At 48.2% G+C, this 23,809-nt stretch overlaps 1 protein-coding gene across 1 annotated transcript; it reads right to left on the reverse strand.

The window, feature by feature from the left end:
• Positions 1 to 808: 808 nt before the first annotated feature.
• On the reverse strand, positions 809 to 23,237 carry LOC101971349 (interleukin-17 receptor A-like). Its single transcript, XM_078015894.1, is given in 14 exon segments — positions 809 to 1,768; positions 1,770 to 2,627; positions 2,686 to 2,782; positions 4,054 to 4,171; positions 5,977 to 6,078; positions 7,022 to 7,106; positions 7,583 to 7,666; positions 8,521 to 8,684; positions 8,794 to 8,841; positions 10,936 to 11,062; positions 13,193 to 13,302; positions 14,061 to 14,207; positions 15,158 to 15,176; positions 23,091 to 23,237. Coding segments are annotated over 14 exon segments (2,445 nt in total). The 3' UTR covers positions 809 to 1,429.
• Between the last annotated feature and the right edge of the window lie 572 nt (positions 23,238 to 23,809).

Genomic DNA, 23,809 nt, shown 5'->3' on the forward strand with positions numbered 1-23,809 from the left:
CAGAGTGGACAGCACTCGAGGCCAGGGTCGGAGGCATCCTGTGTGTTCTTCAGTTCCCATCTACCCCAAGGAGGCGCTTGAGGAAAACTGCTTTCAAACTGGGGCCTGAATCTCTCCAAATGTTGTCTTGAACCTCAGTCCTTCAAGTACACAGCAGCACCCGTTCCCTGTCCCCAAAGGGCCTGCCTGGATCTCCACTGCCTTCCTTCCCCGCCCCACACGGCACCTCACTCTGCCCCCCTGCCCAGTGCTTCCTGAGCTCAGGGCTTCAGCCCCAGGGTCCAGGCAGGCAGCCCTGAGAAATGCTGGGCCACAGCCCTCCTCTGACAGGTGGCCAGTCAGAGAGCTCAGGATTCCAGACTCTTCTCCCTGCTGAATGCTGTTGGGTTTCACATCACACGCTCTATCCTGTCTGCTTTTAAAACTGATCTGAGGTGACTTCTAGGCACGTCTGGCACACAGTCCCCTCCCCTCCAGAGCACCAGCTCATCTTTCATGAAAGGCGTCCCCAGCGCTGCTGTCCCAGCTCCCAGCCTAGCCTACAAGGTTCTCCCCACCCTGAGCTCTGGCTTCCTCCCCATCCACATCTCTCCTGCCTCCCCCCACCAGCACTCACCCCCCAGGCTCTCCCTTCCCTGGGACTGTGACATTCCCCCAAACCAGCTTCTCCCTGGGCCAGGGCCCTGCCAGGCCTTTCTTCAGTCTTTACACCTTGTTCCTTCATCCTCATTCCATGCTTGCTAATTTTTGGTTCTCACTAGATGTTAAGCTCCTTGGTGGCCAAGGCCTCTGCATGTGCAATATACTATTTTATCCCAAATGCCTGGCACACAGTAGGTGCCAAATAAATGCTGAATGAATCAATGAATGACTCATCCATGAATTCCTGGGAATGGGTTGTGACTTCTTGTGGGGATACAAGATGGTCACATAAAGAAAAGTTAAGGAGGGGTACTGGGATCAGAATCAGGATGTGTACGTTTTATTTTCCTTAATTTATTTTTGAGACAGGATCTTGCTGTCACACAGGTTGGTCCTGAATTTCTAGGCTCAACTAATCCTCCCATCTCAGCCTCCCAAGTAACTAGGACCATAGGGACATGCCACCATGCCTGATAAGACATCTACATTTTAAAAGCAGATGCTTGGGCTGGGGATGTGGCTCAAGCGGTAGAACGCTCGCCTGGCATGTGTGCGGCCCGGGTTCAATCCTCAGCACCACGTACAAAGAAAGATGTTGTGTCTGCAGAGAACTAAAAATAAATATTAAAAATTCTCTCTGTCTCTTAAAAAAAGCAGATGCTTCTCTCTCTCTCTCTTTCTCTCTCTCTCTCTCACACACACACACACACACATACATATGTACACCCACATGCACATGAATACCCTATGGAGGGTCTGGACCAGGGAGGCTCTAGGAAGCGGCCTGCTATTCTGTAGCCGGCCTCTCTGACTCCACACTGTCCCAGCCAGAGTTCTTTTGGAGATCTTGGAAGAAAAGCTGCTGCTGGAGGCTCCTCAGGTCCTGCAGAAGCTCAGGAGACAGCTGCTCAGCTGACTTCCCTAGGTCCTGTTCCTCCTCCTCCTCCATTTCCCCAAGCCCATCAGGGGGCTGTGGGGAGCTCCTGGAGATGTAGCCCTGGTCCGACTGCACGGACTGCTGCTGCTCCTCCTCACAGGGTATGGAGGGGTCCTTGAGCACCAGGGCAGGGTCTTCCCATGCACCCTGGGCCTGGCTCTTCAGACTCTGCTGCAGAAGTGAGAGCATCCAGCCCCCCCAGCTGCTCCCTCATACCATCGGGGAGGTGGCCAGGTGAAGCCACTGGAGTGCTGCAGAGAGGCGAGTCCTCAGGGTCCCCGGGGAGGAAGAAGAGGTTCTTTCTCTGGAGGCCACGATCCTCCAGCAGGGGGCAGGCCTTGCCCTCCTCCACCCAGGTCAGCCAGCTGGCCACGCTGCTGTCAGCCAGAGGAACCAGCTCCACGGCACAAGCAGCAGGGACCTGCTCTCTGGGGAGCACCACGGTTTGGATGGCCTCCCCCTGGGGCTGCAATTGGGGTGCCACCCTCGACATCCCCCTTCCTTCCTCGCCCACACATAAATCTACCCTCAGGCAGCCCTCGGAGGCAGGTTCCCACACCAGGGGCTGCTGCCTGACTATCCCGCTCCCCGGCGGCAGCAGTGGCTCCTCAAACACTTCTTCGTCCAGGGATGGGAGGTTCTGGTCATCCGTGGAGCAAAGGTTCTCACGTTCAAACCAGTCAGGGCACTGGGTCTGCCACTCCCGGAACTTCTCCATGGCCTCCTTGAGCTGCCGGCCGCTGGGGCTCTGCAGGTAGTTCTCCCCTGTGAGCTCCTGGAGCCGGTGCATCCGGCCAGGTTCAAACATCTCCAGGTCCTGGATCCGGAAGTAAACCTCCTCTAGCTTGTCCATAAGGGGGTACCTGGAGGTGATGTGGAAGAGGTCGGGGACATCGCTCTCACTGTTGATGCCAGTGAAGTAGCAGACGATGTAGGTGCCAAAGCAGGCTGGCTTCTTGAAGTCTGGCAGGATCATGTTCATGGCCTCGGTGAAAAGGTCCCCAGTGGGCGGGGTGGTGGGCTCATCCTCCCTCAGCCTCCTGAGCAGCTGGGATTATCAGCATGCATCACCATGGCAGGCAGGATGATGACTTGGAGATGTTTACCACTTCCTGCTTCTGGTTGCCCACCAAGGTCCTGACCCCTACTTCTGAGATGACCTGTTTTTCCAGGAGGTTGAGGGACATTTCAGCACCACAGGGGCTGATCAGAAACAGAGAACTTTGTTAATTTGTTTTCTCAGCTTTTTTATTGGTTCTTTTCAGTTATACATGACAGTAGACTCCATTTTGATAAAATTATAGAAGCATGGAATATCTTATTCTAATTAGGACCTCATTCTTGTGGATGGGCGTAATGGTGGGATTCACTTAGATATTTTCATATGGATATATAGGAAAATTATGTTAGATACATTCTGTTTTTCCTATTCCTATCCCCACTCCTTTTCCTTCATTTCCTCTTTGTCTAATCTAGTGAACTTCTCATCTTCCCCCACCCCTTTATTGTGGTTTAGCTTCCACATATTAGTGAAAACATTTGACCTGTGGTTTTTAGGAATTGGCTTATTTCACTTAGCATGATGGTCTCCAGATCCATCTGTTAACTGACAAATGTCATAAAGCCATTCTTTATGGCTGAGTAATATTTCATTTGTGTATATAGGCCAAAATGTCTTTATCCATTCTTCTGTTGAAGTGCACTTAGGTTGGTTCTATAGCTTAGCTATTGTGAATTGTGCTGCTATAAATATTGACATGGCTACAAAACTGTAGTGTGCTTATTTTAAATCCATTGATATATATATCAAGGATTGGGATAGCTGGATTATACGGTGGTTCCATTTCTAGTTTTTGAGGAATCTCTATACCACTTTCCAGGGTGATTGTACTAATTTGCAGTCCCATCAACAATGTATGAGTGTATCCTTTTTCTTCCACGTCCTTGTCAACATTTACTGTTGCTTGTATTCTTGATAATGGCCATTCTGACTGGAGTGGGATGAAACCACTTCCATTTTAGTTTGCATTTCTCTAATTGCTAGAGATGTTGAACACTTTTTAATATATTTGTTGATCATTCATATTTCACAGGTCATTGTGAAGTGTCTGTTTAGTTCCTTTGTCCATTTCTTGATGGAGTTTTTTCGGTTTTTGGTGTTAAATTTCTTGATTTTTTTTTTTTTTTGCATATCCTGGAAAATAATGCCCTGAGGTGCAGGTGGCATTTAGATATAAATTTAGAGGTAAACCACTTTAGAGGTAAACCAATCTGGATCTTGGCTGATTTTTCATCCAAGGTCAGGGACATTGATCCTAAAAGCTAGGAGGTCCTGAAGTAATACCTACCAAGCTCTGGAAGAAAATGGATGTGAACCAAAAATAGTATGTCCAGCAAAATTAAGCTGAAGATTTGAAGTGGTGGGCCAGGCGGTGAGTTGGGTGAGCCAGGAGGGTCAAGTGGGCTAGGGGAGCTAGTAGAAACGGTGACCTCTAGGAGCACGGTCACGGAGCGTGGGTGGTGAGCTCCTCGGATGCGCCAGACTTTCCCAGGAATCAGGGGTTGGGAGGGTCAGTTCATCGGCAGGGACATCTAGGGAAGACAAGAGAAGCCAGGCCACATGCTTGATCCCCACACCAGACTCCAGGTGCAGCCCCCGCTGGCCAGTCTGTGAGGGACCTGCACCCAGTGCAGAGCTTGACTCCCTAGTAAATGCCACCATTTCTTAGGCCGTTGAGGACAAGCCATTGGGGATAAGCCAAATGTTGCTTGCTTGCGATGCCTGAAAAAAACCAGCTTGGTGTCTCTCTCTCTCTCACCATCCTATCTGCCTTTAAGTTGATCCTTTAAACATTTTAATTGGAAAAAAGGGGCACAAAGACTTGGCTATGGAATAGAGGTGTCTGCTCAGGGAAGGACCTTTTTTTTTTTTTTCACAGAATGCAATACATTCAACATCCTTTCCTTGTCTGATTGAAAACATGGTATACCAGAACTTTCTTTTTGGGTGGCCCGAAAAGCCCTCTATGTGGAGTGGTGGAAGGTAGGTCCAAAATGTGGGTCTCTTGAAGGGACTCAGGAACCACAGCATACATCTGACGTAACCCATGCATCTATCACAGTTTGTTTGTTTGTTTGTTTGTTTGTTTTTCCTAGCCTTGCATAGCTAGGAAAGCACTCTACCATTGAGCTACACTTCAGTTCCCAAGCTAGAAATTTAGATTTTAATTTTAATCCTCACTCCTGGGGATTCATATCAGAACTACCAGAAGACACTCTGATAACTACTGAGGATTTTCCTGGGATAGACGGCAATTCAGGAAAGTCACAAATGCCATAGCAGCTGGTGGGATAGTTCAGACACTTGAAGTATGTGTCTCCTCTTTGAATTAAAACCAAACCAAGGGGCTGGGGTGTAGCTCAGTGGTAGGGAGCTTGCCTCACAAGTGTGAAACAACTTCCCAGATGACAGAAGAGACAGCCTAGAGTCACAGTGGGGCAGGGAACAACTGAGTCTCCTAACCTATGCCACATGTTCTCCTTGACTAGCATTTGACCAGCAGAGGAGTGCAGAGGGAGAAGGAACTGCTATGTACTGATGCCCACCAGCAGGTACCTTTCTTGGTATCTCATTTAATCCCAACAAAGCCCTGGGAGAGGCATTACTATCTCATTCTATAGAAAAGAAAATAGAACCAAAAATTTGTTAAGTAACTTGCCTATAACTGCAAAGCTGGTGAGTACAGCAGGGTCTGCAGCTGTGGGTCCAGGGTCCAGAGACTGAGACTTGTCTATCACATGCTGCCGTGCTGTGTTATTCTCCCTAACCATGTACACACAAGTCTGAGGGCCACAGGATGGGGTCGTTCTGCTGTTCCATCTGCCTGGTGGATCAATCCTGATGCAGGGGAATCTTCTCTAGTTTCTTCAAACCCAATGATTTTTCAATAATACTATTTTTAATAATGATATAACTGGCTAATAGCTCTTAAGTAAATATCATGTGCCAGGTTCTGAGCTAAGAATCTGTGTGCATTATTCCACTTAATCATTTTAGGAGCCTGACGATGTGGGTATCGTTAGCATTGTCATTTTATAAAAGAGGAACCTGAGGCACAGAGAGTCAAGTGATCTTCCCAGACAGTGGTGAAGCTGGTGTTTGTGTCCATGTTCAGCCAGACACCTCATTCTAGGTTCCTGACCACGGTGGTCTAAGAGAGGCAACTATAGTTACTGAGATTGAGATTACAGAGCTGGATTGAAGGGCGTCCTGTGAGCACAGATTTACAGAGAAGGTCTAGGGGTGAGGCTGATGCCGGAAGGAGAAGGAACGACACCGGGGAGAAGTGAGCATCAAAGGGGAAGCCCCCGCCAGCCCCAGAGCCTCTGACACTTACCATGTTGCCCCCAAGTTGTGCATTTGGTCTTCAGGATGATGGAGCCCACCAGCAGGATAGAGATGCCCGTGATGAAGCCATACACCCACAGGGGTATATACTCTGTGGTGAGCAGAACAGCGTGAGTGACAGCAAGGGTCCCAGCGCCATTCCCCAGTCCCTGGCTCTGTCCTCTCTGGCCTGCACCAGGACACACCGAGCCTCAGGTTCAGCCTTGTCTGCCTGGCTGGGTACAAGGCTCAGTCAGGAACCCCTCTGACCCCTGGGGAATGTGGGAAGGGTCTGAGCTTACCTGCAATTGTGACTGCAATTAGAACAAAAGGAAAAAGAGAGTGTTCTTAATTATTAGCAGTAATTACAAAACCCATCACTGATGTCCACGGAGGGCCTAACCCTAACCCTATGCCCAATACTTTGGATATGGGTCAAACTTAATGCAGCCACCTACAGGAAGCACCCTCAGTTGTTGGTCTAAGAAGAGGGGCCTCACCTCCCTCCCGGGAGGCCGGGTCTCTTCCAGCCTGTGCCATGTCTGCTGTTGTGCAGCTGGCATGTGGCGATGGCCTCGTGGGAGTTGGGGACCCATGGCTTCTGAAGGAGAAGTAGGCAACTGGCTCAGGTAGGAAGCTGGGGCTCTCCACCACCTTAGCATGTGATCTGGAACAAACTATTTAACATCTCTGTGCCTCAGTTTCCTCATCTGTGAGCCTGGGGTGGGGAGTCTCAACTTCACCACACTGTGACTAGCAGACTGTAAGAAGTAAAGCACTTCCATGTTACTGGTGCCTAACTCTAACCATGTGCTAGTAACAACCTCATCTTCAGTCCAGGAAGTTAAGGGCAAGGAAGCCACAAACTCTACCCAAGGCCACATGGCTTATGAAGGGCTGTGGGGAGTGTAGCTCAGGAGAGTGTCCTCAAATTAAGTCACCCTCCCCACCTCTCCGCCACACCTAGGACCAGGTCAGGACTCAGCTCCAGGGCATGACCTTCACCCAACCTCACCCCAGACAGACACAACCCAGGGCAGAGGTGTCCCTCCTACCTAAAGGCTCTGGAAGGTCTGGGCAGGGGATGGTCATGGTGTGTCTAAGGCAGTCATTAAGGCAGCTGTTGAAGAAGGGCTGGACCTGGGAGAGAAGAGGAAGAACTGTAAGAGGGCCTCTGAGAGGTGGCAACATACACCCATCCCCACGCTTTCTCAACCGCAGGGGCTATTTGCAAGTAATGGACCCTGGTGGCTAGGCCAGATCTCCATGTGGCTGTTGAGCTGGGCATGTTGGCGCTTGTGTGTAGCGCCAGCTACTCAGGAGTCTGAGGCAGGAGGATCATCTGAGCCCAGGACTTTGAGTCCAGCCTAGGCAACGTTAAAACACTCCATCAAGAAGCCCAAAGATCTTTCCAGGGGCTGCTGAACCCGATCTCCTATCTGTGCAGTGGGTCAAAGGTCCCCTGCCCAGGTGGGGTTGGGAGAACGGGGCAGCTGAAAGGCAGGCTGGTGACAGAGCGGCGCTGGGGCCCGATACAGCGCAGGCCCACAGCTGCCCTTGCTTACCTCGCCCCCTGTGCACACTCTCCCACACCTGTGTGCATCACGCCCACCCACCTGTACTCGGTGGCGACAGCACCAGTTAGAGCTGTGTAGCGGGAGAGTGAGGTTGGCTCGCTGGTGGAATTCCTCTTGTTTGGGCTGCAGAGAGGAGGACAAAAAACGCCAGTTGGATAAGAACTTGCTGCATCACACCCCCAAGAAGCTTGGGGACATCACACTCATGGACCAAGTGCACTTCTCAGGAAGGCCAGAGGGGGAAACGCTTTTCAGATTTCTGTTCCAGAAAAATCAACCATTCTGCAGGGCGAGTGGTTTGCTGTCAACTGATAAAGACAGTAGTGACTGGTATTTCCCCCTCTGCGTGGCTGCTGGGGACTGTAGGACAGATCTGTGTTCACACCCAGCAAGGGGACAGACCACACAGCACATCTTTTCTGCACTAACCTGGCTTCATCTTACTTCTTGTCTGTAGCACCCCTTTGTCTTAATCCCCTTATTTCTTCTTCTTTTTTAATCTTCAATCCTTTTTGGAGTCGGGCTCAGTGGCTCATACCCAGCCACTGAGGTAGTCCCAGCAACACAGGAAGCAGGAGGACTTCAAGTTCAGGGCCAGCCTCTACAACTTAGCAAGGACCTAAGCAACTTAGCAAGACCCTGTCTCAAAATTAAAAAGGGCTGGGGATGTGGCTCAGTGGTGAAATGCCTCTGGGTTTAATCCCCAGTGTGTGTGTATGTGTGTGTGTACACACATATAAATCCTTTTTGGAATCAAGTAGAATAAAAACTGTAAAATAGAGAATAAAGGGAGAATGGGGGAACAAAAAAACAATGGGAAGAACAAAAAGGACGGGTAGGGGGCAGGGCAGAATTGACTCTATTTCATCAGCCAAACTATGGAAAGAAAGACCAACTCTACAGCTTGCTGGGCGCCCAGGCCACTCCTGACTCGGCAGTGTTGGGCTCTGGAGCTATGTCAGAGGGGTGACCATTACCGCAGGTATCCACTGTATGTGCTCGAAGCAGCTGTGGTTCTCCATGTGTGGAAAACTGTTGAGCAGGATCTGGTAATGGGAGGATTCGTTCCACAGCGTGAAGCTCACCCGCAGCTGGTGGGCCTCCAGGGTTTCCACGGTGATGTTGGGGTCCCACAGGCTGCCTGTCAGGGGCACAGATGTGGGCTGGGAGTGAAAAGCGGTGTGCACGCCCACGTGTGTGCGCGTGCATGTGTCCACATTGGGTACAGTTCTCCCAGGCCAGCCAGTTACCTGAGCGCACACATGGCATGGTTATCTTCATCCTGGAGTCCTCACAATCTGCCGACCCGAAAGAAAACCAATTAAGCCTCTGCCTTAGGAAGTCTGCTCTTCCAGACTCTGGGCAACAGCAGCCCAAATCATGTTCCTTGGGAAGACTGTTCAAAGACAGTCCTTTTATAGCAAGCTCCAGGACCGGACTGCTGCCACTGGCCAAAGATCCAGTGTATTGGCAGTGACTTGTCCATCTCAGCCCTTCTCTCTCAGAGAACCTTCCTGATTCTAGTATATGCCTCCTGAGCTCACTCTGGGTAGCCACAGTCTTGCTCCTTCCATTTCCTTCTCTCCCCACCCAGAGCTTCCTGGCCCACAGATGCCTCTGCCTTTTTACAGACTGAGAAGAACTTTGGTCCCCCAGCAGTTTCTCAAGCTTTTGTGGACATCGTCATCACTAGTTCCTCACCCAGCAGATCTGTGTGGGTGCTGAGAATCTGCATTTCTAACAGGTTCCCAGACGATCTGTTGGTGCTGCTGGTCCACAGATCACACTGAGGACCACTGCCCAACAGTGATATTCTTGGTCCCTTGTTATGGTTTAGATATGAGCTGTCCCCTAAAAGCCATGTGTGAGACAATGCAAGAAGATTTAGAGGTAAACTGTTGGGCTATGAGAGCCTTAACCCAATCAGTGAATCAATTCCCCCCCCAAAGAGATTGACTGGGTGGGAACCAAAAGCAGGTTATGGCTGGAGGAGGTGGAGCACTGGGAACGTGGGGCACTGGGGACGTGCCTTTGCAGTTTATATTTTGTCATGAGAAGAGCTCTGCTTCCTGGGCACTGTGTGTTTAGCTGCTTTATTTTGCCACACTCTTCTGCCATGATGTCCTGCTTTATCTCAGGCCCTGAGGAACAGGCAGCCACCTATGGACAGGACACTGGAACTGTGAGTCCGAAAATAAAATTTTCTTCCTCTAAATTATTCTTGTCAGGCCCTATAGCAGCAAAAAAGCTGACTAAAGCATCGTCTTCTCCAATCTCCTTGATTGTCATCTTTTCTTTTGGTTTAAAAAGACACGTGGCAAGTTTGAACTACCTTAGAGGGACAGGATGAGTCAGTCGACTTTAGGAACAGGAGATGGGGTGGGGAGATTTACTCATTCAACAAAGACCCATTGTGTCTATTATAGGCCCTGCACTGTCCTGGGCACTGGGCACTGAACACACACACTGTGGTGGGTAAGACAAAGTCTCTGCCCTCTGAAGAAGAAAAGCCCACTAAGAGCAAACCAAGAGCATGTATGAGGACAATGTCAGAGGACAATGACTATCATTGATTCACTGGGGTATGTGTGTGTGTTTGTAAAAAGAGGGTCATCACCACCTTCAAGCATTTTCTGGGCTGGGGGAGGAGTGCTGTGGGCTGTGCTTGCCTAGCACACCCAGGGCCCTGGCTGAGATCCTCAGCATCAAAAACCAGCAAGCATTTCCTAACCAGCTACATAAACAAGGAGATTTATGAGGTTCTGAACAGTACAGAAGTGTGGAAGACTCAGACCTTGTCCCCAGTGGGCTGAGGTTCTAGATGTACCTGGCTTTGAACAAGAAATGTAGGAAATGGCTGAGATTCAGGGGAGGACAGAGGTATAGAAGGTGACATAGATAGAAGGTGTCCAGGATGCTTTAGAAGATAGACTTGGCAGGATCTCAGGCAGGATGGGTCAGTGAGGGGAGAGAAGAAAGTGGGATAATGGAGATGGGTGTGGGTCAGACAGGGTGTGTGTGGGGGGCGGGAATGAAGAATGTGACTGGAACTAGTCTGAGAGCAGGAGCCACCACTCTTTCCAGCGTGTCTTATCCTCCTGACGTTTTCTGGGCTCAAGCTAGTTCTCTGGATAGAGGGAAGGGCTCTTATTCCCATCACACTCCTGGGATCCTGGGCCCATGTCCAGTGTTGGCCAATTAAGAAGGGGCTGCCTTCAGGGGGTGGAGGCTGAGCCTCATGCTGAGGAGCTCCCAGACCCGGGCGCCTATTCTTTCTGTGGGTACCACATGCTGGCAGTAAGCGCAGCAGGGAGGCTGCTGTCTGCCCCTGCTGCCAGCTTCTCATCCCAGAGTTGAGTGATGGAGGAAATGGCTTAGGAGGAGGCTCTTACCTGGCACAAGGAGCTTCTTGGACAGGTGGTTTGGGTCCCCGTCAGGGATGGGCTTGGGCAGGTGGTGAACAGTCACCTCGTACTCCTGGCCGGGTTCTACCACAAAGTGGCTGAAGGTGAAACGCCACTGAAGAGAAGGGAGGAGGGGAGGTTGGGGGGGTCACACACACCTGTCGTCCATCTGGGCCATAGGATCCCACCCCTACCTTCCCCCCAAACCAGTTAGAAGTAGGAATAAAACAACCACCACAGCAGAATCTGAAACTGGAGGCACAGTATCTTCCTCTGTTTTTCTCCGGTCTTTCCTGCCTGTTTTAAAAAACCTAGGCTGGCCTCATCAGTAGAGAGCATTGTCAAATGCAGAGGAGGAGGGCAGAGGCTGGGGTGTGGCTCAGTGGTAGAGCAGGAGCTCAGAGCTCAGCATGCACAAGGCCCTGGGTTCCACCCCTGGCACCCGAACAAAACAAAACAAAAGCCCCTGCAGAACATCTGGTGGACAGTGGGAGCAGTCCTCCCCTCCCATCAGCTCTCTGGAATTCCCGAACAGTGGGTGTAAGTGACCTGAGCTGGAGGGCTTGAGGCCATTGGACCCGGAACACAAGAGGCAGCTACATACTGTTCACTGACTCTTCCTCTTACAAGGCATAGTGGGAGGTCTCTGTGGAGAATGTTCTGAAGCACATAAGAGCAGAGGGAGAGCTAGAGGTCCCTCTCACCCTGGGTCTGCAGTGAGATGTGTCTGTACTGAGATACCTTCCAGATAGGAGTTGGATTCTATATCTGTACTTTTTAAAAAAAATTTGAGAGATAGGGCCTTGCTGCATTGCCCAGGCTGCCCCCACACTCCCGGGCTAGGTGATGCTCCACCTCTGCCTCCAGAGTAGACCCCATTCTAATGACCTGGTGGAGGGGGCTGGGGGGTCCTTTGCTTCTAAGTAGATCAAGGCACCAGGTCCTCGCCCTCCACAGAGCAGCCAAGTTTGGGGTCCTCACTTAACATTGAGGGGGGCTCTGCCTTCGGTGCTTATGTCTTTGGCAGATCTAATTTGTTTTAAAGCAATCATCTGCAGATTTAAACCAGTGGTTTTTCAAACTAGCACCTGTATCAGGTCATACAGAAGGTCCTTAAACACCAACTGCTGGGCCCACCCTCAGAGATTTTGGTTTAGGAGGTCTGAGATGGGGCCAGAGAACACGCATTTCTAACAAGTTCCCAAGGGTTGCTGGTGGTCCAGGGAACAGCTTTGGGAGCTGCTGCTTTCAACTAACTACACAAGACCAACATTTTTTCCTCCAGCTGTGAAAAGCAAAACCAGACCAAGCTGTTAAGACTCACACCCACATCCCACCCACAGCAGGTCTTTGGTCCAGGTAGTTTTTCCTCTTGGAGGCAGGCCCTGGATCAGTTCAAGTTACAGACCCAGGAGATGGTGTAACAAAAGCCCACTTCACCTTTTGAATATAGCCCTTGCTGCTTATTTTAAAAGGGACATGTTTTTCTTTTCCTCTTTTCCCCTCTCTGCTTCCCTAACCTACCTGCAAAGAAAAGGTTACCTTGAGTTATCAGTCCTCCACAGGAAGGAGATGTCACTGGAAGATCTAGGAAGTGACTATGTCCCAAATTAACAAGTGAATTTCAACACACCTCAGGGAACACCTGGGAGATCCTGCCAGGCACATCTGAAATGCAGTCTTGGAAAAGCTTCTTCCAAAGCCCTCTGTTTTCCCCACAGCAGAACCCAGAATGAGTCTCTGGTGATTCTCCTTTGCTAGCAAAGCAATAAACCTTCTCTTTCCTTTTCTTAAAACCATGTCTTCATTATTAAATTGACATGAATTGGCATTAGGGTCAAGGACCAAGCTTCCAGGAACAGTAGGACTGCAGAAGTGGTCTTCTAATCCAACTTCCTTTAGGAATGAATAGCTGAGGGGCTGGGGCAGCTCAGTGGTAGGGAGTATGCTTAAGATGCATAAGGCCCTGGGTTCTGACCCCAGAATCAAAATAAAATAGAATCAAACAAACAAATAAAAAACAATGAATAACTGGGTAAAGTTGGAGAAAAAAAGCAGGGGTGGGCACATCAGGATCCTCTCCTAGTATGGCTCACAGCAGATACCACATCCTCCCTGGAGGCAGCCATCTTGAATTCCTCAAACCCCCACCCCCATCCCAACAGCACCCTCTCATCCAAATCTGGGGACAGATCTGTACTGGTACCTCAGAAGAACGCAATCCACTCAGGAGCTGTCTTCTTACCTGCTTGTAACGTTTTAGCTTGGACAGAAACTCAAACTCGACACACAAACGTTCATTGGTGTTTAGCTGCAGGACGGACAACTTTGCACCCTTCGGGGAGAAGAGGCCAGCTGAAGGGCAGAGAGGAGACAAACAGATGCAGCTGCATAAACCACTGGGTGTGCCACTTCCCTATCTGCTAGGCTAAAGGAAAACCTGCCCATCTCGCCTAACCCCCCACTTCCTGTTCCTTTCAGCTCACTCTCTGCCTCAGCCTACTGCCTTTCAGACAGCTGCCACCCAGCTAGGTGAGGACAAGTGGCACTTTACACCAGACCAGCAGCAGCGGCTGTGCAAACTTGTGGCTGGGGCATTGGCAGCATGGTGCTGCGTGTCACAGCAGTCATCCCCGCCATCCTTGCAGAGAAGGAGCAGCGAGCCTGTGGGCTGGGGACTCAGAGGGAACCAATCTGGTGCCTGTTCACTCTGGGCTGGCTTGTTAATAGCTTCCCAAATCTGTGTTGGCCTCTAGGTTAAGGGGAAAAACACGGGCAAATGTGCTACCATTTTTCCAGATATAAACATTCCAATTGTAAACATCTGGAATTGTTCATGAAATTAACTACTTGTCTTTATTTTCTTTCAGGGTTATAAAATTTTAGGCAAAGGAAAGTCTTCCATGAAGGATAGTGTGATTTTGCTGTGGGCTCGCCTCTAAGACAGTGAAAAGGTATTGGCAGAACGATTGATGGATCCTTCCATCACTGAACTGCAGCCTTCATGTCTGAGCACAGGAGCCTAATTCTGAGTCTGAATGGGAGGTGATGTCTAGCTGTGGATTCACTTGGACATGGTGGAACCCCAGGGCCTGGCTGACATGCCCACTCACCATCTGTCTGTAGTGTCCATTCAATGTGCACCACAGGAATCAGGTCTCCGTGCTGGGTTCTGGCAAGGCGCAGCTGGATCTGGACATGTTTTGGATAGTTTGGAGTCAGGTTCCGAGGGTGGATCCAGCTGTCATCCAGGCAGGTACCTGGTAGCCAGGGAGAAGCAACAATCAGAGATGACACCCTTCCTATCCCCAAGAGGCCCAGAGAGCTAGTTCCTGAAAGGTTTGGGGCCTGTGACCTTCCAGCTTGTGACCCTCCTGGGGTCCTACTCTTTCCTAAGGCTGGTCTGGGGTAACCACAAAGCTCTGAGTCTAAAGGGCAATTTGGGAAAATAGGTTTTGAGTAGAAACAGGGGTTGGAAATGGGGCACAGGATCATGGGCAGTGGTAAGAGCTGATTTTTACATGTCGGGGCCCTAATCAGCACAGACACAAGAAGTATGTGCCTCGCCCTTGAATGAAACCAAGCCGAGCAGCTGGGGATAAGGCTCAGTGGTAGAGGGCTTGTCCAGCTTATGTGAGGCCCTGGGTTCCATGCCCAGCACCAAAAAAAAAAAAAAAAAAAAAAAACAAGACATAACCAGGCATCATGGTGCACTCCTGTAATCCCAGCAACTCAGGAGTCTGAGACAGGAGGATCACTAGTTCCAGGCCAATCATAACAACTTAGTAAGAACCTATTTCAAAAAAAAAAAAAAAAAAAGACTGTACTTGGATATAGCTCAGTGGTAAATGCCCCTGGGTCCAATTCCCAGTACCAAAACCCAAAACCAAACCAAATCAACTAACACCATAGATCACAGCCATCTTACTTTATCTACAGTGAAAGTCATGGCAGACCAAATTGTCTTAAAGGTACCCTAGGGCAGCACGTCAGAGAATACTTTCAAAATCCAGATGACAGCAGGGTTTCTCACTGCCCAATTCTGCATGTGAATGTTCTCCATAGGAAGCACAGGTGCCCACACCTGGGGTGTGCCCTGAGACCACCAGAGCCTGAACTTGTAGAGGGGCCGCAGATCTGCCGCCAGAAATCAGCACAAGCCAATCACAGTATTAACAAAGTAACAAGAGGACAAAAAAAGAGGACTTACTGTTCTTGACTCTGCAAGTCTAGCCCCTGTGGAAAGAAAGAAGGTGGTAATTACAGCTGAAGGAACTTAACCCATGCACTGCTGGACTCCAGACACCTTCCCAAGCTCATTTGTGGGGATAAAACTTACACAGCTCTCCCTTTCCACATTTAGGGATCTCTCTGAAAGGTCTTTTCCCACCCTTCTTTCATCCTGGCCAACCAAGGGGAAGGGGCATGACAGATGGCAAAATGGTAGTGGAGATTTTATGAGTAACTGTTAGAAGCTGGGAACTTTACAACTTTAAAAGACACTGAGAGGTTTGCCTTGGGGCACCCTAGTGAAAAGGTCCCCAAATCTCTGGAAGCTTCCAACCTTTGGGAGCGGTGAAAGCCAAATCATGAGTCCTGAAGCAGATCAGTTATGGGAAATCCACTAAGTCCCTATAAACTTACTAGAAATGTCGGGGACTTGGGATCCAACCCAGCGCTCAGTAAATGAAACCATTCTCCTGAGGAGTGACCGCCACGTGTTCCATTAAAGGTCATGGTACACGGACTAGGAACACGGACTAGGTATATGGACTAGGTTAAATATTTTCTTTTCCTTTTCCTCCTACCATATAAAAATTATAGGAAAGGTAAAATTTTTCCAAATTCTGAAGGACAAAGTGTAAAGGTAAAATTTCTAAGCTGATTCTAAGCTGCAAAGCCTGAGTTAAAGTGTAAAAGACCAGGCATTGTAAAGTTTCTAAACTGCAAGGCCTGGGCTAAAAAGTAAAAGACTAGGTATTGTTAAAATTCCTCTGCTACCCCCAGAACCTGTAATCTCTGTAGCTGTTAGGACAATACTGGAACTGCCCAGTAAATATTTCCACTGATTCCCTGGTTGTTTAATAGCTAAGGGTCTGAGTAGCTCGGCATGTAGGTATGCAGGCCCCAAAACCAATCAGTTTAAATGTGTACCCCGCTTAGGAGTGACCAATCACCCCTGCCCAGACTGTTCCTGCCAATGAATGTACTAATCACGTCTCAGAGTTGTTGTTCAATTTTCCCGTGCCTCATGATGATTTGTTCTGATGTATGCAAAGCCCCCCGCCCTCCCCAAAAAGTGTACTTAAGCTCTGCTTGACCTCTGCTCTGGGCTCTGGGCTGCTCTATCTTCCTGAGTGAGCCTGGAACCTCAGCATGCTGAATTAATAAATCCCCTATGCCAATTGCATGAAGTCAGTCTCTTGTGTGGTCTCTTCCTTCGACGCTCCGCCGGACCCTTACAAAAGAAGCAACCTCAGTGGGCAACAGATGTGAACACTTTTAAAAGTCAAAGCAGAAGGAGGAGGGGGTAAATAGCTTGGGCAACAGAGGAACTCATGTCTGAAGGCTGCAGAATGGAGTGCAGGTCCCCCTGGGGAATGTAGAAACCTGTCCTTGAAGCCAGATTTAAAGATAGGTAGGTAATGTAGCTAGGTAACTAGGGTCTAATGTGGAGTCCAATAAAGAAAATGAAGTCAGGATCTGAGCCCCGGGAAAACCAGAACAACACCTGGGAAATTGAAATATTAATGTCCCCAAGGCCTGTTAATAAAGCAGCTCCCAGCAAAACAGAGAGATGCTAATCAAACCACCCTAGGCCCTTCCTGCCCAGATCATTCCTACCCTCCCCAAAGGTCCACCAGTTTCCCACCTTTCAGCCTTCCCACCTGCATCCCCCATCACACAGAGGAGAGAGGGAAATAAAGGTCAGAAATGGGGGAAGACAAAAGAAGACGTTAGATATAAAAGGGAGAAGACCTCCTCTTTCCGGATTCCGCCTATCCGTCCCCTTCTTGGGGGGTGGGCGGGGTGGGGGGTGGTTGTCTTTTCTGCTATCCTTTAATAAAGCCTTTCACTTTCCACTCCACACTTGCCCAGGCGTGCTTCTCTGGTGTTATACTTCAGCATTCAGGGAAGGGAGGACTCGTCACGTCATGTCACGTCAACAGTTACATCCTGAGCTCAGACTGCTGGCAGCCAGGCACAGAGGAAACACCCCCAGATTCCAACACACGACAGCCACCCAACAGGCCAGGCCCATCATCAGCCTGACCTCCCACACAACGATGTCCCCTGTCCTTAACCCCAGGTGCACAGAGCACTCCACAAGCTTTTTAGTATTTCTTCTTAAAATATTCTCAAGGAGGACCCAATAATTGAGATGGGTTTCCTGAATGAAAAATAGATCAAAACAAAATTTAAAAAATGCTCCTGGAGGGGCTGTGGCTATGACTCAGTGCTGAGAGCCATAGCCAAGTAGGAATGACGCATGGCAATTTCCTACCCAATGTTGCTTAGAGGGAGGACTCTCCATTGTGGAAATGGGCTTGCCTTGGACCCAGGTCATTTGTAGTGACATTGCATGAATGTTTGAGAAAGGTGACCCTGTTCAAGGACCAGGGTGGATCCGGGATTAGGGAGGATCCTGGTTTAGGGAGGATCCTGCTGGATTAGGGTGGGTTCAGGTTTAGGGTGTATCCTGCTGGGAATAGGGAGTATCCTGTTGCCTCAGGCACCTGCTCCTTGGGTTTAGGGCAGTTCCAGGTTTAAGGTGGACCCTGCTGGGGATAGGGCGCATCCTGTTTTCTCAGGTGCCCGTCCACTCCTTGAGTTCCCGTTGAGTTCTCGGGGGATTCAGAGAGTATTTTGGGATGCAGAGCCCGGTAGAGGTGTGGATTTTCCCAGAACATGCGTGTAGAGTGCCGGTGAGAGTTCGGGAATAAAGAATTGCTGTTTGAATCTACAAGGCTGTGAGTGGCTCATGATTTTGTGCCCAGCCAGACTGCGGCAGCTCAGTGGTAGAGCTCTTGCCTTAGCATGTGCAAGGTGCTGGGTTCGATCCTCAGCACCACATAAATAAATAAATAAATAAACAAATAAATAAAATGAAGATATTGTGTCCAACTGAAGCCAGATTTAAAGTTAGGTAGTTAGTGTAGTTAGGTAAATCGGGTCTAATACCGAGTGAAATCTAAAATGGAGGCCATGCTGGGAATGACTCAGGGAAAACACAGGACAACTCATGGAATGTTAATGAAGTTCCGAAAAGGGCCTAGGCCAAAGTCCACCTGGAAGTATTAATGAACAGCCTCCAACAGATTTGAAGACAGCCCATCCCTAAGAAATGTTAATGAGCCCATCACAAAGAAGTGATAATGAAGTCCTTCCTGCTCAGACTACTTCTTTGGCCCTCCTGTGTCCCACCCCTGGGGCCTTCCAACCTACATTCCATCACTGAAAGAACTATAAAAAGGGAAAACAACCGCACTTCCACGGATTCCACCTCTTGGGTCCCCTTCTTCCTCCGGGAGAAGTCTTTTCTTCTGTCCTTTAATAAATTTCTAATCTCTACTCTTGCCTTGCCTCGGTGTGCTTCTTTGGTGTTATTCTTCAACATCGGGGAGCAAGAACTCGTCACCGGTCAACAGCCGTAACACAACTACAACTAAAAAATATTTTTAAAAATTTATTAAAAAAAAATGCTCCTGGAGGAAAGAAGATAATGCTTGGAACATAATAAAATGAAAACAAACAAATGAAAGGAGAAGACAAAGACAAGATGAATAATCAGAATGAAAATGATCCTGGAAAACAAAAAAAAATTCAGGGACTGGGGCTCAGTGTAGAGCACTTGCCTAGCATGTGTGAGGCTCTGGCTTCCACCTCCAGCACTGAAAAAAAAAATCACAAGGAGTGTTGGGCTATAAAATTAGAGAGATTTCTTTGAAGGTAGTGATACCGCTGGTTACGGGTGACAAGTTCTGCTCCCTTAAATGTTGAAGTTTGAAGCACACTGAGGCAGGAATATAAAGGAGGGTTTATTCAAAAAGGGGTAACGTAGGCTTCTCTTGGGAGGGAGAAGGGGGACATGGCTGATATCCTGGTATTCCAAGAAGTCAGGTGTTCTGCCCTTTTTATATGCCCTAGGCTTCCTTTGTTTTCTTTCCCTCTTCCCCTCATCTTTCTCCTTCCTACAATGTGACTAGGATGGCCAGGAAAGTGGGATGGCCAAAAGGTGGGAAACAGGTGTGCTGGAGGGGGAAGGGCAGGATGGTGCAGCCCAGGACACATTAATTAACAACTTTATAGCTCCCTGTAGGGAGGGGCAATTCCTGACACAGGTTACCTGAGCAACAGGTTGGAGCAGGGGCAGGTTCTTGATAAGGGTGGAGGAAGGGCTTTGAAGGAATTAACATTTCAGTCCTGCAGGCCACAGTCTCCAACTTCCTGGGACTCACTCAAAATGGGCCTGACTCTATAGTGACTGCCTATCTAATTCTGGCTTCAGCAGAGCAAATGCAGATAGAAATAGAAGATAAACATATGAAGATCAGAGAATCAATTTAGGAAATACAAAATAGGATTAACTGGATTTCCCAAAAGAGGTTATGTAATACCAGATTCATGGGACCCCAATAGACCTCCAGGAGCCAAATCTGATGCAAGCACACAAGAGTCTTTATTGCAAGCTTGAGCCTGGACTCACATCCGTTTCCGACACAGCGGTCACAGGGAGTGAGTCCCGGTCCTTTGTTCAGTGAGATTTTATAGGTTTTGGGGGATACTCTATGTGTCACAACATCACACAGCAAATCATTTCACACCACAGGAAATCAAACAACAACTCTTAACATTGATTAGCACATTCACTGGCTGGAACAAGTTGGGGAGGGGTGATTGGTTAGTACAAGAGGGGGATTCCTTTGAACTGATTGGTTTAGGCCATGAGGGGTGTATGTGCTAAACTACATGGTTTCCCAACATGGTATCAACCACCATAAACTACTGGGGGTCAGCTGGCATCCCAGGTATTTTCCCTGTCTCATGCTGATTGGTGGTTGCTATGGGGTTGCTATGGGTCCTCACCTAACCTAACTGAGTCAGGGACACCTGGCACAGCAGATCTCTCCTGTTATTTGCAGACAAACAACTCAGCAGGATGGGTGTGTGCCTAGAAAGGCTCTGTGGGTTTTTCTAAGGACAAGGGTCACGCCTCCTTCCTTAGGACAGGCCTTGAGGTAGAAGCTGATGATATTTATTTTCAAAAATGGAGTCACATCAGTTTCTCAGTTACAGGTAAAAATAATAAAATTAAAGAAATATTATTATTATTTATTTTTAAAAAGGACAGTCTGGAACTGAAAGACACACACTGCCCAGTGAAAAACCTCTATTCAATGGCCTGCACAACAAATAAAGAAAATAAAGAACCAGACCAAGGATCAATATCATGAAATCATCGAAACTGCAGAAATAAAAAGAGGATCCTAAGGTTTCCAGAGGAAAAAGAAAAAGGGCTAGGTGTGATATGAAGAGCCAGGAAACAGAATAGGATATCTTATCATCTCTATTGTTTGCTGAAAGCAACAAAGCAATTCTGAAGGAACAGAATTCTTAACTTAGATTTTTAAAATTTCTAGCCACATTAGCCAAAAAAAAAAAAAAAAAAAAGGTGAAGGGTACACTAAAGATATTTTCAGACATGCAAAGACTTAAAAATACATATCTCATCTATATCCCATATTATATATCTGTATTGCTCATATACTTAGGAAATTGCAGGGGCATATGCTCCAGGAGATGAGAGAGTATCCCCCAAGGAGAAAGACACAGGGTCCAGTGTAACATCTGAGTCCTTGCTTCCCCCAATGCTGAAGTGTAATGCCAGGGAAGCGTGCCAGGGCAAGTGAAGAGTGGAAAGTGGGGGGCTCTATTAAAGGACAGCAGAAAGGACATCCCCAACCCCCTAGGAAGAAGGGGACCTGAAAGGTGGAATCCTTTCCAGAGGAGGTCTTTCCTCTTTTATATCTAAGGTTTTCTTTTGTCCTCCCACATTCCTGTCCTTGATGAAGGTGGGGATGCCAAAAGGTGGGAAACAGGTGGACCTATGGGGCAGGGAGGAATGACCTGGGCAGGAAGGGCCTAGGGTGGTTTGATTAACATCTCCCTGTTTTGCTGGGAGCTGCTTTATTAACAGTTCTTTAGGACAGAATTTCCCAGGTGTCCTTCTGGTTTCCTGGGCTCAGATCAGACTCCATTTTCTTTATTGGACTCGATATTAGACCCTATCTACACTAACTACCCATCTTTAAATCTGGCTTCACCAGGATCTGGTGGATTTGAACATGACAGACATCTGGGATGAGAGTTTTGCCCTAGAGGTTTATCTATGATATTGCCCCAAACAAATAAAAATAGTTGAAAAATTACATAAACAAATGAAAGCAATTGGGGGGGGGTGGAAATCATGTATTCACCAAACAATTCCCTCATTATTTAATTTCTATACAGAATAATGTAAAAAAAAAATGCACTAAGGATTGTCTTTGTATAAGAAATTCCTCCCCAACAGTCATCCCTAATCTTGTTACATTAAACTTCTCATTTGGGGGGGCTGGGGATATAGTTTAGTGGTAAAATATGTGCTTGAAATGCATTAGACCTTGGGTTTGACCCCAGGAATAGAAAAAGAAGGAAAAGGAGGAGGAGGAGGAGAAAGAATAAAAGGCAACTATGGAAAAAAATCAAGTCCCATTCTTCAAAAATAGCAAGACAAGGTGGTGTGTGGCACAGGCCTGTAATCCCAGGTGCTAGGCATGCTGAGGCAGGAGTATCACCCCTGGGTTCAATCCCTGGTACCAAAAAAAAAAAAAAAGAAAGAAAAGAAAAGAAACACACACACACACACACAGAAGACAAAAACATTATTTACTACCTGCTATGAATGGCTTTATGTTAAGTACCTTTCAGAAACCAGAGGAGTATGTTCATGACAATGCAGATGATCATGTTTAAAAAAAAATCATTCAGATATGAGAATTTTATAGGGAGCCATAACATTTCTATATACAAAATCATGTAACAATGAGCATTTCCAAAGTCTGAATGTTCTCTCCATAGTTCAAGTTTGCCACTCATTGTTAAAATATCCTTATATTGAAGCAAGTATTGTTTCTCAAAAGTGTTTGCCAAGAAATTTTCTCTTACAGCTACTCATTATAATAAAAATTATCAATTTGGAACTCTAATCTTTTTTAAAAAACATTTTTCTAGTTTTATTTTATTTTATTTATTTATTTTATGTGGTGCTGAGGATCCAACCCAGTGCCTCAGGAGTGGAAGGCGACTGCTCTGAGCCCCAGCTCCAGTCCCGAAACTCCAATCTTTTTGACAAAAATATTAAATGACTATTTTAAAACTTCATATTGTGGAAAAAATTAAGCTTTCACAAAAATAGAGCAAACGTATAAAAGACACTGTCCATCACCTAACTTCAAAAATTTTTGTCTTATCTCTAACAGTTCTTTATATTCAAGTATTTTAAAGTGAATCCCAGAAATCATGTAATCTATCTGTAAATACTTAAGTATTATATGTAATGAATAAATATTAAGATAATCACAACATCCACCATAGCTAACAAAGTTAATGAATTTCTTCTTAAATAATTAAAATCATTTTTTAAAAAGATGATTTGTTGTATGGAAGTATAGTTCACATACAATTTAATTCTGGATGATTTGATAGCAGCTAATATTTACCGACGTCATTTAATCTTGAGAACATTCTTTTAAAGTGATCGTGGTCATGAACTTTATAATGACACTTTGGTCCCTGAGCACCACGGATAGGACAATGGTGCCTAAGATGATAATGGAGCTAAGAAACTCCCGTGGCCTAGTGATGTCACGGGTGTGACGCGACACTTTTCCCCTTCAAATCCCTCTTCTCCCGGGGCCACACTGCAACCCCCATCGCTCCCGGTGAACTTGGGAGCGCAGCGATCTTGGTGCCAGGTTTCCAACCCGCTCTGAGATTCCCGCGCAGACTTTCAGATCCCCAGCCCTGTTGGCCCTAATCCCGGGCTGCCGGCCTCGCCACCCTCACTGTGGCGGGGACTCTGGGACGCATTCGGACCTCACCTGCAGCCAGCAGATGGGGACCGGGTCATCCAAAAGCCGCAGGTCGGCGTGGCGCGGAGCTGGAGCGCTCAGGAGCTGGAGCAGGAGCAGCAGCAGCTCCAGCCAGGACCCCGGAACCACGCGCGGCCGGCGAAGCGGGTCGCCCATGGACCTGGCACAGTGGCCGGGGATCCGAGGCCACAAGTGGGGAACGGCTCCTCTCCCGGCCACGGAGCGGCCTAAGTCCAGGGTACTCCGCCAGCTTCCGGCTTCCAGCAAGGTCCAGGGGTTGTTGGGGAGTAGTCTCTCCCTGGGCTCCGCCTTCCCGCGTCTCCCAGGTGCACCCCCTCCGCGTCCACCGCGCCCACTTGCAGCGAGAGCCCCGCTGCCCCGCGTGCAGTGCCCAGTCAGCAGAGCCAGCCAGGGAGCGGTCGTTTGCGCTCCAGCCTTGGCTGGCTCCCAGAAGTAATCTCTGTCAAGTGTTAAAAGTGGATTTTAATCCTCCCGCTGCCCCTCTGCCGTCGCTCTGGTCCAGACTTCCTTCTCTAGTCACTTCCCAACTCGGGACTCGGGGAAGTCCGTTTTCTTAACACCAGTCCCTTTCCATCCTTCCCCTCCCCACTCTATTTTCTCACTCTACAGTATCAAGTTTTTCTTTTTCTTTCAAAAGTCTGGGAGGAACTACTCTAGGATGGGGAAGGAGGAGGGAGCAGTCTTTTCCTAGCCTGCTGGAAGGCAGG

This window comes from Ictidomys tridecemlineatus, chromosome 6 (assembly GCF_052094955.1).
Source record: "Ictidomys tridecemlineatus isolate mIctTri1 chromosome 6, mIctTri1.hap1, whole genome shotgun sequence".
Taxonomy (NCBI): domain Eukaryota; kingdom Metazoa; phylum Chordata; class Mammalia; order Rodentia; family Sciuridae; genus Ictidomys; species Ictidomys tridecemlineatus.